This window comes from Acanthopagrus latus, chromosome 16 (assembly GCF_904848185.1).
Source record: "Acanthopagrus latus isolate v.2019 chromosome 16, fAcaLat1.1, whole genome shotgun sequence".
Lineage (NCBI taxonomy): Eukaryota > Metazoa > Chordata > Actinopteri > Spariformes > Sparidae > Acanthopagrus > Acanthopagrus latus.
The window spans coordinates 20,359,055-20,375,300 of record NC_051054.1 but is presented as its reverse complement, the minus strand read 5'-3'; the positions used below and the strand labels follow the sequence as shown (position 1 = coordinate 20,375,300).

At 39.5% G+C, this 16,246-nt stretch overlaps 1 protein-coding gene across 11 annotated transcripts in view; it reads right to left on the bottom strand.

Annotated features, from left to right (window-relative positions):
* nrxn3a (neurexin 3a) overlaps positions 1-16,246 on the bottom strand; it is a 171,756-nt gene that overhangs the window by 83,698 nt on the left and 71,812 nt on the right. For all 11 annotated transcript variants that reach the window (XR_005070258.1, XR_005070260.1, XR_005070259.1 and 8 more), the window contains exons 6-7: positions 9,321-9,622; positions 5,939-6,100 (exon numbers count right to left, since the gene is read on the bottom strand). Coding sequence is in view for 7 of the 11 variants with exons in the window: in XM_037071680.1 (XP_036927575.1) it covers positions 5,939-6,100; positions 9,321-9,622 (464 nt within the window). In the remaining 4 variants the exon portion in view is untranslated. The remainder of the gene's footprint in view (positions 1-5,938; positions 6,101-9,320; positions 9,623-16,246) is intronic.

Below are 16,246 nucleotides of genomic sequence, written 5' to 3'. Positions count from 1 at the left end.
ACAATAGCGAGATGATAGAAATCCATCACTGCATTATCTCCTCAACCAGGCCTGCTCAGCACACAACATTACACACACACTCTTATCAGGGTGTGAGAATGAGCAATGTAACACAATATGACTCAGGCTTGAAATTACCTTTTTAGATTGCCAGCCAGTATAGCCGCTAGATTTTAATGTTACCATCTACTCGGAAATTCCAAGAGACAATATCAAACAGATGTAGTCCCACACATTACTGAAGCACTGGAACAGGAAAAATAATATGTGTATTCTAAGTATTCAAGTAGAAGGGCTATAATGCCACGTGAATCCTGAAACCTGGAAAATAGCTATCATTTTGTCAATTGCACATAAGAAGAGGGTAATATGTTAAACTGTAGCAAAAGTACATTCCACATAAATATTGTAATTATAAAATATACTATAATTCATGGAACAAATTGAAATAGAGAGAGAATATATATTAGGAGCTTTTACGCTTCATGAAATATGTTTGCTAACATGTGTCTAAAGCTTGAAGATTTATCCATTTACATTAAAGTGTGTACTGTTGTAAGATGATTAATGGTGGCGACGTTAGGTCATTGGACTGCAATGTAGTTTGTTTAAAATGGTAGCATTTTCTTTTATGCTTCAGAATTGATAAAAGTGGTGTTCATCTGTGAAGATTCTCTTGCTGAAAAAAACGTGTTAGTGTCATAAACTTGTGATGGTCACAGACTTTATTTTCAGCAATAATTCAAATTCAAATTCTTGGGTTAGCCTACAAATATACTGGATGATACCCTTGTAGCACTGTGCAATCTATCTATCTATCTATCTATTAATCCTGAAGAAAAAGACTAATGGCTCAATTCAATGATCTTGCTTGGAGAATCAATGCATCCCAGTTGAGGTTAGGCATCAAGCTACATTATGTAATTGTCTTTTGTTAGAATGAAAACTCATTAAACGCCAGTAATATACAGAGTTCATACATGAGCATACACAGTATGGTGATCTGCAACTGCATCTGCACCTGATCTGATTTCTTCTGAGGAAGAAGGAGGAGTGGACTGAGGAGTGCAACTATTTTGTAACACGAAATGTCTAGAGGGATTGCTTTGTCAGTCACATTGACCTGCCTTGAGACACTCAGCAAAGCATTTGCAAGCTCAGAGATTTTGCAGTGTGTGGTCTTGCCCACATGATGGCATCATTCCCCTGGCAGAAAACACAATATGACTTCTGACTGAGGCTGATGTTGCATTTATACACTGATTTGATTAATCAGATAAGGATATATAATTGTGTGAGGTATAAAGGCATGTCAGTCAATGATATCTGTGTCTGTGTGTGTAGACAGTGGTTCGCAGTGAGGCCCTATAAAACCTTTAGTAGGCCACTGGTGGTGTAGTTTCAGCAATTACTTGGGAGAGAGAAAATGCAAAACTGTTTCCCAAACAAAATAAAAGAAAGCATTGATATGTGAAGGCAAAGAGGAATACATATTCTAACAAACAAAGCCACTTTTCTAGATCCAAAAGTCTGAGGCATTGATTTACTATGAATACAATTTTATATGTTTTTTTTTTTTTGTTTTTTTTTTCAGGAGAAAAGAACATTAAGGCTCATTTTGCCAAGTGTTTGTGTCTGTAATACTCGTTTTAACCACAAGGGGAGTGATTGCACCACTGCCCCCTGCTCTAAATAGGACTATGTAAGGGGGGTTATGTAACATTATGTTGTTCTTTTGGCGAGGAATGTGATATAGTTGACGCTAATCTGCCGTCAGTGTCACGGGTGGAATATTGTGTATCATCAGTAGTTAAGATCAAGCAGCAACATTCAATGGCCTCGTTCTGATGTATGAACCTTTGCATGTTACACTGTAGTTTATGGTTATAATGGTTCCTGTCAATTGCAGCAATTATAGAACAGTACTTTTGTAATAGTTACCTGGTAGCTCCAGCAGGGGGCTTGCACAACTGTTGAGCTGTGTTGCGGAAACCTGCCTTTATCCTTTCAGTCACTATACACTTATCTGAGCAAAGTTAGGTGACATAGGAGTGTGTGTACAGTGCTCAGGGGCTTATTTCTAATAGAGTGTGTTCCCGTTCCCAAGTGCGATTTGGACACTTGCTATGGGAATAGAATTATTGTAAACATGTATTGATTGTTCTACGACAGAATAAGCATTTTTGATACACATTCATTTTGGCCATATGGTTATTATTCATGTTTATGGTACACAACTGGATGCTGAATATTGCAAATATAGTACAATGTCAATTCTAAGTAAGTCCTTCAGTTGACACTTCAGACAATCAGCTCACATTTGACCTGTGGGTACAAACAATGTCATCCTCTAGCAGGAGGCCATGTACAGATGCAAATTTGTGTGGTGTAATATAGTATGACACAAGATGTCCCAGCATATTTGAGCATTGAGCATTAAGCCTTATTATGAGGAGCTCACAGGTTGATTAAATGCATTTGGTTAAATATCACCATTTTATGACTAAGAACGACAAGGGGAATGATTCAAATATCAGACTTCCCTACATTAAAATCAAATTGCCTCCAGCCTGATTTTTTGTAAGCTAATTTTGCCACAACTAACAGCTCAGAAACTTTTATTTGAATTAGTGGAGAGAAGACAAATAATAGAGATACAAATGTGTGGCACAAATGCTCACTGTCAGTGCTCAGTTTGTGAAGTTGTCCTTTGTGTATCTTTTTGGCTACAGCATGCAGGCACAGCCAGGAGGCTCCATACGAGTGGTTGATGGAGGTGTAATGACAATCACAATTACAGCAATTATGTGTTATTGTAGGCCATTATGTATTTTGTAGGTTCTGAGATGTAGGCTTTCTCTGTAATTGCTGGCTTATGAAAGGCATGATAATCATGGGCCGGCCAGCCACAGGGGCTACCAAGGGCGACCAGTACTTGGTGCCATGGTAACAAAGCATTTATCCATAATGCCGCTCTGTGGATGGTGAGGACAAGAGCATTGGCAACAGGCAAATTAGCCCTAATGGCGGGGAGTGGAGGATGAGAGGGTGTTGGACAGCAGACAGAGGGAGAAGCTGGTGGTTGCTGCCGATCTGTGGGTGGGTGGCCCTGCGATAAGGAGGTAGGCAGAATGTGTGTGACTGTAGGAGAAGTGCTTGTGACCAGTGGGCATAAATGGATACCTGTGACTGTATGTTTCCAGATGTTAAAGCATTACAAAATATGTTTAACCAGTTTGACAACTTAGACTGACCAATGTGTGACAGAATTATGTGTATGTAAACAGATAAAACACTCTGAACCACTTTCGCACCACTAAATTAACTGGTCAATTGATTAATTGCGTTAGAACCTGAACCCCTACTTCTCAGGTGCTATTATATCAATGTCAGTCCAGGATACATTCCATAATTCTTCTTATATTGTATGCAGTCAGCTGCAGCACATGAAAATCAATCATTTTTTGCATCTTTAGGGCGTCTAGTCATCTAGTTTCTGGATAATAACCTTACATTTGTGTGGTGGCAATTTAATCCATTTGCATATTTTCAAGATGGCTCCCACTTGTATCCACAAGAACAAAGAGCAGCACACATCGGCTACGAATTGGTGGATTTTGATGATTCTGCTATTAAATTATACCTTTCTTGGGATTATGAGTCAATTTCTGAGGTGACTGAAGTGATTCCAGATCAAGGTGGTATAGTGAAGGTCAATGTCAAGGTAATTCTGGACCCAAAAGCCAATAAGAGGTTTAAAGATTCATTTATTTGTCATTTTACAACACCAAGGTTGTAGAATTAAATGGGAGCTGAAGTCACTTCATGCTCCATAATGATATTGTTATGATGTGCAGAGGATGAACTGAGGAGTGTCCCAGCCTGATGACAGAAGCTGCTCTGTTGCTGACATTGAGGATTGGATTGTTCTCTGTGCACCACTCTGCACTCTTGTTGATTTCCTCCCGATATGAACTCTCAGCATTCTTACATACATAACAGAAGGGTTCTGTAAGTGTTCAGTGGGAACAGAAAGGGGCTGAGCACACAGCTCTGGGGTGCTCCAGTGTTGAGCACTAAAGTAGAGGACCAGATGACCTGCTGCTGCATGTAAAGCACAAAAACAAAAACTAGTGGACGAAGTCATTTTAGAAAATCATAATTGCTTCAGTAATTAAGGCTAAAAAAGCAGATAACAAATTGAGAGGAGCTTCCAGAAAAAACACTAAAAAATTGTCCTTATAGCTGCGTACAACTACATCATTCTACATTCTAAACCATTCAATTCAGCAGATGACTGAAAGTGTTACTTCTGTTGGATTGTATCTGCTGCATCAGTGTTGATCCTCATTCGTAAACTGACCATTGTATTTGTGACAATGTTAGAGGAGTGCAACACTGAACTAGCAGAGTACTCTTTAAAGCAATAACTTGCTGTGTGAAAAATGTCTTATCTCAGATAATGTGTATTTACTGCTGATGAATAACAAACACTCTCTGCAGCTGTAAAAAAAAAAAAGATTGATGATTGATTCAAGTTATTTGTGGCGTAAAAATCCATTCTCCTTCAAGTAAAAGCAAAGTTAAACTGCTAAATTGTTTTTCTTTATATACAAACTATTTACACGCTATTGCACATACAGCATATAATATTAATAAATGATGGTCCAGTACAAACACTTGTACCATCAATGTTTAATATGCATCACTCATATGCTACATTATTTGATGATAATGGCAGTGATGATTGGATCTGTGAAAGTTTAAGCTTTTTTTTTGTTTGTTTGTTTTTTTACTGAGGTAAAAATAAAAATAAAAAAATCATTATAATGCAAGTATGTAATTATGTAATGTATGCATGTGTGCACAAGCCCGTGTATTTGTTTGTCTCGTGTTTGTTACGCCACACCACCTTTATCCTTCATATCGCTGTGTTCCATCATGAGGAAAAAAGGGATTCAAACCTGTGTGTGTGTGTGTGTCAGGGGTGGGTGGCAAAGGGAATCGCAGACCTGCCCAGCATGGCACAGAGTAGGAAGTAGGCCAGAGGGGGATTAAATGGCCACTGCGCCACTTCCTCCCTTCTCCCCGCAGCTCATATGATGCTATGTACTGTGTGTGTGTGTGTGTGTGTGTGTGTGTGTGTGTGTGTGTGTGTGTGTGTGTGTGTGTGTGTGTGTGTGTGTGTGTGTGTACGTGCAACTGGCTCCAGTCAAGTGCTAAGATATGACATCATCAGCTTGAGGGAACAATATATTTGTGTGTGTGTGTGTGTGTGTGTGTGTGTGTGTGTGTGTGTGTGTGTGTGTGTGTATTGTTGAGGCTCCACTTAAATTTATTGGCACTAAAGTATTAAGAGCTGAAATGAACTGAAAACATCACAGAATACTCGCTAACCCCTAACCTTACTAGTGGTTTGTTTTGGTGGTCCATTTGCATTGACAGTAAAACATGAATAAAATATCATTAATTGAAATGTTTTTTTGAAGAAAGTTTCAGGTTGTCAAATGTCTTCTTTAACTGTGAAATAATGCATTGGGAAAGCTGAACTATTGATGGAGAAAGAAGGCGAAGATGAAACTTCAGCTCTGGAGTGATTAGTGAGACGGACTTGCTACATCCACTTTTGTTGAGTGGACAGAAACAAGACACCTGTGGGATGATAATGTTGCTCCCTGATCATCAGACAAGAAGTGGCTGGACTATCTTACAGCTCGATTTTGAGTTCTTTTGGCCCTTAATTGGCAAAAAAAAAAAAAAAAAAAAAAAGATTGATCAGCTAGAGATATTAGACCTAGTATGGAATTCATCCAAATTTAATCCAATGAGAACCTCTAAACATTTAAAAGAAAAAAATGTCATGAGATGATCAGCAACCAGTCATCACACCAAGACCACTGTCAGCTTAAACAAACAGACAATGAATTATGTAGTTTACCTCCTTGAGACAGCCCATGAAGTTGTTGCTGACTGGAGATCCAGGCAGGTCGGCGGTGCTGGGGCTTCCACCCACATAGAAGAAGTCATCAGAGCCCAACATGGTGTAGTCCTCCTGGGTGTAACCCGTGGTGGTCAGAATTCCATCTACTGATATCGTCACCTGACAATGAGGAGTAAACAGTGAGGGGTTTTTTTTTTTTTTTTGGTCTTGGATTTTGAAGGATAGAAGGAGGTGGCACACACTGTTGTTTTAGAGCTCTCTCAGATCTGTGTAAATTATATATCTCACACCTGGTGATACGTTAACCTGTGTTATGGATCGGACAAGACAGATATAAAGAAAATCTGCCAGCCCATAATTGTCTTTATTTTTCATGCCAGTTAGTAGATGCTGTCTGAGGGTGTTGAAACTGTGATGGGTTAGTAAAATGTCAAAATAAAAATGTTAAGTGGGTTAATTTAGCTCGAAACACTGACATGCACTAATAAATATCTCCATGTAACACGTCATGTTTAAAGTTTTATTTTTAGGGTTAGAGTTAGGGTTCTTCTTATTTTGTTTTCAAATGAGTGAGGGAGAAAACAACCGCTAACTATATTGTAACAGGTAGCGTGCAGGGGCAGGCAAGACAACACTCAAAAACCAACAGAAAGGGGGAGGGAGATGGCGTCACACCACACGGAAATCAGTGCAGACATGCAGGACAAACAGAATGGCAGCGTGCAGAACCATACTGCAGGGAACATCAGTCTGGGAACAGTGTAATGTAGCGAAAACCTACAATCAGATCTTTGGTCAGTGCCTTCAGCTTCAAACAGCTTTGAATGTTAGTGCCTCTGTAGTAAAGTTAATAATGATATGTTATACGCAACACTCAATATGAAGCTTGCCGACACACAGCTCTCATTATGAAAATGTATGACTTGTGCACTGTAATTAATAGTGTTTTGTTCCAGCACTATGTGCCATCGGAGGCCAAGACAAAAAGAAACAAATGGGTGAGTAGCCTCAGCTGAAGATGGAGAGTCCTTAGCTTTCACTTGCTTAGTTAACTAAGAGCTATCCTGAAACCTCATACTAGAGCCCTACTAATGTCTCAGTATCACACATCCAGTGCCTCTGCTAATCGTTCTCATTATTCACTTTTTTAAAAACTGTTCCACAAGATACACAAACATTCAGGGACATACATGTCTGTACCTCATGTTTTCTTGACTTCATATTTATTTTGTCAATCCAGTTGTTTTTTTTTTTTTTTTTTTTCCTGCAGTGTGGTTAGTAACACAGTTCTTTCACTGTGTTATGACAAGGATAGTTGTTCATGCACATAGTGCAGACTACGGGACACAACTGCAGAGCACTGAAGTGGATTCTGTCTGTCTCCTTTTGTACACGTAAAACATCTCTGGCAGTTTCCACAATATTATCACAAAATTCATTGATCAAGACTATCTGAAATTAAGCAGATTTACTAAACCCCAAAGAAGGAAAAAGGATGGGTGACTACAAAAGACAATGAGAATAACATTAAGCAGAAGAGCAACATCAGTGGATGAACCAGGTGGATGTTAGAAGGACAAGAAAAGCAGGGGAACACAAATGCATTTCCTTATATATATATATTTTTTTCTTTTGGGAATGGCATCGTGATGAAGAAGTCAAAAAAGAAGAAGAGGAGAAGTGCACAGAAAACCAAAATATGACAATAAAAATGATATCTACCATACAATGGAGTGTGTTTACCATAGCGAATCCAATGCCTGTTTGCTTTGCAGAAAGGTGGGTAAGAAATGAATATGAAATCAAATGAAAACCAAATAATGACAGGTGAGGGAGTTAGTGCACATGTTAGTAAAAAACAAAAATGGTTCATTTCATTCCTTCGCTCTCTACCTCTTAAGAAGAGTTGAATCAGGAAATAGAGGTAAGTGTTCAAAAGGAATCAGAGCAGACCCCAAGGCATATCAAAAGGATTTATATTGGAATGAAGCAGATTAAAATGCATATCCAACAACTTCAAGTGGGTACGACTGTTTGCTGTCACGGCTCTACAATGGTGGAACAAGCTTCCCACTTATAACTCATCTGTTACAACTGCACCCTCTTCCATAAATAAATAATAATAAAAATAATTATACCATTACTCAATCTCTTATTCTCTTTTTCCTAAATGTATAACTTTAGAGGATAAATTTCAGTAAGCTGTTAGATGTGGAGCTGCAGGTGACAGGTTGCACACCTCCAGGACCTCCAGCTTGCTGTTCTGTGTAAAACTAGGTACTTCCATAATGCAGCATGAATAAGATGTTGGTTTATTTGGCTTCACTGTAAGCGAATGCACCAGGTGTGAAGATGCTGTTAAACTAGACTAACGTTTGCTTTAGTATTAACCTGCACTTGCTGTAACCACCAGTTGCCATTGATAACCAAATCAACCAGGACTAAAAGTTATAAGGACTACAGTTTTGATTAAAGTACGTCATTTTAGGTTTCTTTGTACATTTTGTTTGTGATTATTTGTGGACCAAATCGCACCTTTAATTTGCATACACAAAACCCGAAAAACATCCAGTTCTTCTCAAAAAGGGTTGATAAAAGGTAGGGTCTATGTAGATATATAGACATGCAGGTTGGTGAAAATTGTACAGCTGAATGGGGATCAGTCTTGGGTGGTCAGCAGAGGTCTTTGAGGATTTTTTTTCCCACAGGCAGATATGTAGGAAAGAAGAAATAATGGAAAGAGAGGAAGGAAGAAGCGTTCTAACACTATGAAATGTGCAACAATGTTCTGACAGATGGACAAAGGGTGAAGATGACGGACCCAGAAAATCAGACCTGGAAAACAGTGTGACTCCAAAAGAAAAATCATATTTAAAGTAAACAGCATTATAAAATTAAACTGAAATGTGGAAGTAAAATCAGCACATTTCAGTGGACATGTCATAATCAGTGAATTCAGTTCAACTGAATACTGATATAAAAAATTGCGCCACTGACCAACTGCAAACCATCTTTACAGTGCTGAGCTTTGAGGGAATGATCATCTGAAGTGTCCAAAATGGAGGACGGTTTAAAATTAGCTTTGGTGCAGCATTCAATGGCCTGTTCTTTTAGTGGGTAAAAAAAAAAAAAAAAACTGCTAAACACATAGTCTGCAGTCAGTAATGAGACAAGACTGCCTACTTAGCAACAATAGAAGTAGCTTGCTAAACGGCAGTTAGCAACTGAAACTGATATTTGAATAACTGAAATTTTGCAAGTCAGCAAGCTTAGCAGGCTGTTGTGGCTGGCTAACAGAATGTTTTTGGCTAGCTAGCATGTTATAATTAGATTGCCATTCAACAAGCCACGGCATTCCATTTTTCACACACAGCCCTACCTGCCGGAGGTTGCGGGTCACTTTGACATCATGCCACGAGTTGTCGTTGAATTTCCCATTGACTGGCTCCACAATGGCCTCAAAGGCTCCAGAGCCCAGGTTGATAACGAGGGAGACAGCGCCGTCCTTCAGCGCTAGGTTGACGTAGTCAGCCGACTTGCCTGTGTGAAGGATAAGGCCATTGCGCTGCCACGTCTTGAAGGACAGCGTGATCTCGTCGCTGCTGCTCTGGATGGGGTTCTGGGAGAGATCGTAGCAGAAGTACTCCGAGCCGCGGAAAGTGGCCACGTTCTCCTCCCTTGCTGTGGTGGGAAGAAACAAAGAGGAAAGTTGCTGGGAACAGTCTGGTTTTGTTCATTCAACCAATCATTTGTTCAGAGAGTATCATATTGTGCAGTTCAGCATTGGTCGAGCCCATAGAACTTTGACCTCCTAGCCATCCATTCATTCAAATCGGATAAGATGAATTGGATGGCCTACCTGCTCGACTATCTACATAACTGCCTACCAGTGCGCACTTTCTCCACGCAGACTTTGCACCTCACCAGGATCTTTCACGAGGCTCGGCATAGATGTATCGCTAAAGCTAAGCGAGTCAGCTGCACACTGTGATGAGCCCTGTGCAGGACTCTCCCTCCTGGAGCCTGGTGGGCGGAGTGCGGTCATCAGTGAGATTCAGATCACCTGTTCTGGCTGCCGGACTACATAAGCTGGTGGCCAACAGCCCCTCATTTACAGCTAGCATCCACCCGTCCTTGTCTTTTGTTTGTCTTATCATTTGTTGATTATTTGACGCCTTGTGTGTGCTCCTCCTTGTTGCAATCCTGAGCTTGGAGGATTGTAACACATAAATGGCAGAGAAAGTGCAATATTTCCATATACTGTCCATATGATCTCGGTTTTTGTTAATATGATTGTGGCATTCAATCAAGGAGGAGTGGCTCTGGAGGGAGGCCTGGAGGAAGGAGGTGGGTTTTAATCAGTTGAATACTTTCAGAATTTGGCTTGCTCTTCCTGGTTTCTACAATACCAACCCCAATTAGAACACTTGAAATGAGAAGAAATTTAAACATGTTTCTGTTTTGTTGTTTTTTAAGCTGAGACCACATTCTTTCAGGTAGCAGGCCTTCGTTTTAGCTTATCAAAAGGTAACACTAGTGATTTTGTGTTGAAGTCTTTATTCACATCATTCGGCCATCCGAGACTCAGGTCTGCTGTTCTGGTTGAAACAAGTGCACATTAAACAGTAATTTAAGAGTGCTTCGTGATGCTGGGGGACAATAGGAGGAAATAAAAAGATAAACTAACACCACTTATAACATCACTGATTAATACATTGGAAACATACTTGTGATGAGTAAAATCAAGTAATAAAGTAGTAAATCAAAAATCAAGTAATAAACATTATAAATAGAGATCTCCCGACAAATAAACAGAACCACCCTGTGTGTGTGTGTGTGTGTATATATATATATATATATATATATATATATATATATATATATATATATATATATATATATATATATATATATATATATATATATACATATTTAGCACATGACAGAGAAGAATGCAAGCAAAGGGAGAGGTAAAGGGAGACCACAGATAGCTATCATCTAACAACATCAAAGGCCTAATCTTGCCAGTGAAATTGCCATTTCCTGTCAAATAGCTGGCTTGTGACAGTGGTTATGCTTTTGATGAGACAGAGAGAAGCAAAGAAGGGAGGGAGGCCTCAGAGAGAAGCCATGATAGGGTGTACTGAAGAGAAGGGAAAACGCAGGGGAGAAACAAGGAAGCCCCCAAAGAAAGAGAGAAAAGGGTCTAGCAGAGTCAGCGGAGTCGTTATCTGTGAGATAATCTGCAATTAACTCACTGTCGCAGCGAAAAATACTAGACTGTGGGCTCAGCCACAACATAGCATAATCCATCAGCCACCAAGACGCTACGAGCTGCATGAGTGCAGCTTTCATGTGCTCTGCAACAAAGCCCCACCCCGCACTGGAAAAAAGGAAAAAAAAAACAAAAACGAAAGGAACAAAATGGCCACGGCTTTCATCTCCTTAACACAGACACCTCAGGCATCACTTCCTCAAAGAAGACTCATCCCACATAACATAGACCACTCTAGCATGTAATGAGGGAGAAGAGTGTGTTGTTTTGGAGCCTTTGAATGTGAAATATGACAATAAATTGATGATTATCTCCTATGCGGTTTGACTCAAACACACGGTCTTTCACCTGCCCCTGCCGTTTCATATGCTATTACAATGTGAATGAGCCAACATAAGATTTAAGATTATGACAAAGGCCAAAGGGAGGGACTAGTGTCCTGTGGTGGATCCAGATTTTCTACATTGATGTTCTAAAGCTACCAACACTATTGGTCCAGGTCCTGGCCGTCCATCCAAAGCTTAGTGGGTGATGTCCTTCGTTACTGTAAGGCAATTTCTGAGGCGACAGCCGAACAGGATGAACTTGTGTCACTGTGACATGAAGCAAAATGATCCTCCTTCAAACTTTGGAAATACCATGATTGAAGGAATCCAATACGCAGAAGAATCTTTTTTTTCCTTTCTATGTTTGGTTAATAATTAAAACATGCTGGGTGTTGAAAAGCTGATGCTTAACTTCATTACTGGCTTTAAAAGTCGAATAATACCAATCATGTGTAAAAGATGTGGAATACTTTCAGGTTTGTTGAAAAGCTTCGTTCTTAATTTATCAATTAATCCATCTATTTATTTATTTAGTAATTATTATTTTTAAGTAGCAGTTGAATGAGTTGAAAAAGTAGGAAAAGGTTAATCAACTGTATAGATATTTATAGTGTTATCACAAGCTATGTATCAAAAACCAGATCTTGCTGAACTCCCTAAGGAGAGCACACACATAACACCATCCTGACATCTTATCTCACTGTTGGTATGGCAGCCTGACATTGCAGACAGCCTCAAAATCTCAAAACACCTCCAATGATGGGACACAGATGAATTATTAATAACCAGGAATTTAACAAAGACCTTTACTCACCAGGTCTTAAATATATAATGAATTGGGAAACACACTCAATGAATAAGCTGTGTCCTTGTTGGTTTTGCAGGTGGGCAAGCTGGAAGTGGCCACAGAAGTACTGTTTGTGACTCGGCCAGCTGATTGGCCAGAAGTGTTAAACATGCAAAGCAAACTGGGAAAATCTAAAGTGAAAATAACGGGAGGCGGCTGCAGTCACTCAGAACTGTAGACCGTCAGCTTGTAACCTAACAGTGTGATCTTCCTCTGTCATCCAATAGACCGGTCACATGTAGAGAGGGTGAGTCAGTGTATAGAGTGCACATGGACGCACAGTGTGGAGGAAAAAAAGACGGTGTAGGAGGAAGAGAAAATGATAGCAAGTCACATCACAACTACCCTTCACCAGGTGACTCTGCTTTTTGTTTTAATTAATAAACTCCATCAACGCAATGGTTCTGTAGGCAGCTGGAAGTGCACCTGTACTCTTCTCTGTAGGTAGAAGTCACTCCAATGACTACCAGAGCTTCATGATGATCGATGATCAGTCAGAGCTCTGATGAGATGCCAGAGGCAAGCAAACGTATATAAAACCTTTATATTTATTTATGCAAGTACAGAAGTGCGGTTGACTCACTTTTGAAACTGAAAACTTAGTTTTTAGCTTTTTTTATGTTTGCGGAAGCAGGTTGTATGTGTAAATGAACACATGTGTCATAAAATGAAAATATATACTATACTGATGGAATAAAGACTAAACAGTTGCACACATGAGCTGTTAAATGTGTGGTTATTGGCCTGGGTGGATGTTAGATTCCTGGCCTGAATTATAATTGGCCCAGTCTGTCTGTGCAGGCGGGGGAGGGGTGAGTACCTGTATGGTTAAATGTAAAATACATGATTGTGGAATAATGTGAAAAAGCTTCAGCCTCTGAGGTGGTGCTTCAGAGGGCATTAGTTAAGTGACAACCAACAGTTGATGTTGCTAGGAGACATGCTGTCAACTTCAGTGGTGCACTGCTGGACAGAGAACGACATACTGCAGAGCCGACGAACGTTGTTCCAGGACGCTCTGTCCTGTTTTTCATCAAATCCATAATACATTAGCTAATGAACATTAGTGATGAAATTTTCATTCTTTTCCCCACTACTCATCATTATGAGTGAGTGTTTACAGGTTTTGGGGAGTAATACTGAGTATGTGAAAAATATGGTATAAAGCCTTTTGTGGCTTCAGAGGAAGCTGCATCTGATAAATCACCTCCAACGATGTCACTCAGTGGAGAAGTTGTCGTGTGGGTAATGCAGGCTCCAGGTTTTGAAAAGCAGTTCACTGGCCAGGCAATGAACTCCTGTTGGACTCATTATGGACAGTAAAAAAAATTCCAACCAAAGTATTGCATTTTATATATATATATATATATATATATATATATATATATATATATATATATATATATATATATATATATATATATATATATATATATATATCCCAGCTGAAAGTACGGATTTCCTCTCATCCACCTTTTGGGTTGGCAAAGTCAAACTGCATCTTGCCTCCAACATAGCTCCCCTGAGGTGAGAGAGCATCCCTGCCTCTTTCTCCACCTATAGCCCACTGCGAGGAGAAAGCAGCTTTATCCATGTGCAAGAGGAACCATGCAAGCGTTTACCTGCAGGGAGAGACTAAGAACGCTGCCCTGCTTCACATGGCTGACACACATGCAAGTAGAAAAAAAAAGGACAGGCAAAAAAAATCAATATTCAAAGGTCTGTAATCATGTTGTTATGGTCAGCTAACCCCTGAATCCAAACAGACAATATACATATATACATGTATATGTATATATTCTTTTTTGTATGTGAGGTGATTTACAAAACGAAAAATTCATAATAAGATTACAATTACCCAATTAGGTAGTCATAGCCATTTTGTTGAAATATGGAATGGTAATGAATTGAGAATGAATAGAACTTCTTTGTGACTGAAATGAGGATGAAGTGAGAAGATTGTTATCAGGCCCATAATGGTTTTAATGGCATCCGTAAGCCGTTCCATTTGGAGCCTGCATTTGATGGATGAGCTTGGATGAGTCGTGCGAGGGGTCATCCATAAAAATGTCAGAGGGAGAGGTGGCATAAGGAAAAGTTATGGCCACGGTAAATCTCCTTTATATTTGGAAGGTAAAGCGATGCCACACGCTCCGGGTTGGGACAGAACTGAGTTTGTGTCCTTTTCTCAAACTTTCCAGCAGCATCTGCTATCAATTATGATGTAGTTGGTTCGCCACTTTAAACTTGGCTTGTTATTTTTTTTAAACATTCAGGTTTGGTTTATGCTGTTGAAGTTTCAAGAACATTCCACACTTACAGCCATGTCAGTGGCAACTAATACCTCAGATATTTTGCTGTGTCATTTTAACAGTCTTCTCTGACCAAGTGTTTTTTTGTCCCTACAACTATCAGAGTATAATCGCAGCGCTGTCACAAGATGAAATTGAAAATTGAATCTGTAGAAACGCAGTACATTCATTTCGGAGAATAGATCGGACTTTAAGTTTAATCAACATAAGACTTGATTAGATGTATAGTCAATCTTGCCTCAGTCAGTTTCTCAGATTTCTTGTCATTTTGTTGACAGACTTACTTTGGCCAGTGTTACAATTTAGGCCATTTCAAATACACACTTCACAAATATGCATCACCTCAGATATTAGTGTAAGGTTGAACCCAGGTGTGTTTGAAGCTCACAGGCTGTTTCAACTCTTACAAATGTTAAGTGTCTGTTAAGAGGTAGGGTATAATAAATGAATAATATGGATTATTTTGTATAAGTCATTGCTGTTCTGACAGGCCTCAGCAGCACCAAGGTAATGGTTGTAGTCTGAATATGAATTAGCAATTAATAAGTCATTGGCTCATACATAACTGAGTGACACTGTGATCTATGCCCATGCAATAGATTCACAAGCATCGCTCACGGTGGGACAGTCACGTGAATGTTAGCTTGAGAAAGAAGAATAAAGCATCTTAGACCCAGTTTTTGATTTCCATGTGGTCTGTTCAGCATGTGTGTATGCAGCAGTAAGAGATAGAGGGAGCAGCAGCACTAGGTAAAACATAAAACAGCACGAGAGCTATGGTTGCAAACATTTGCTGGTTTCAAAATCAAATTTAAAGTGACCATTTCAACCATGTCTGATCATTTCACACATTTTCACTGGGTTGCAACAGCTGGTCAACAAATAATAATATACTAATATTCGTCTTTCTTTCTTTCTTTCTTTCTTTCTTTCTTTCTTTCTTTCTTTCTTTCTTTCTTTCTTTCTTTCTTTCTTTCTTTCTTTCTTTCTTTCTTTCACTGGTAAGTGAAAGGAGGTCAGTACAGCGGACACATTGTCTCTCTTCTTGGTATCAGTGAGTTGCCTTGCTGCTGTTTCCTGAACTAGCTGCAGGCCTGACAGAGATTCATGACTGACTCCCACATTAAGAGGGTTAGTCAAGACTTGAAGAGATAAAATAAATAAACAAAAAAAAAACAGGAAGCAGCCAGAAGACAAGGGCTGGCTGGTGGGATCTGAACAAAGTACAGGTTTAACAAGTCAGTCAGGAGAAAAATGTTTTCATCTCTAAATGGATTACAGAGAGATGAGGACACCCATCGCTAGAGAAATAGATTATGAATTGGCACTGTAATATGTCCACTCCTTTAACTCCTTTGCCATGACCTCATCTTACCTTGACATTTAAAAAAACACAATAAAGTGGTACACATGCACACAACCATGCATATTCTTGATGGAGGCGTGAGCTGGCATCAGCTCAAGTGAGAGCATTTAGAAACTCCTGGGTGGACCATCTGTTGGTGGACAGGTAGCAGGCAGTAATCCTATTTATACTCATCCGAA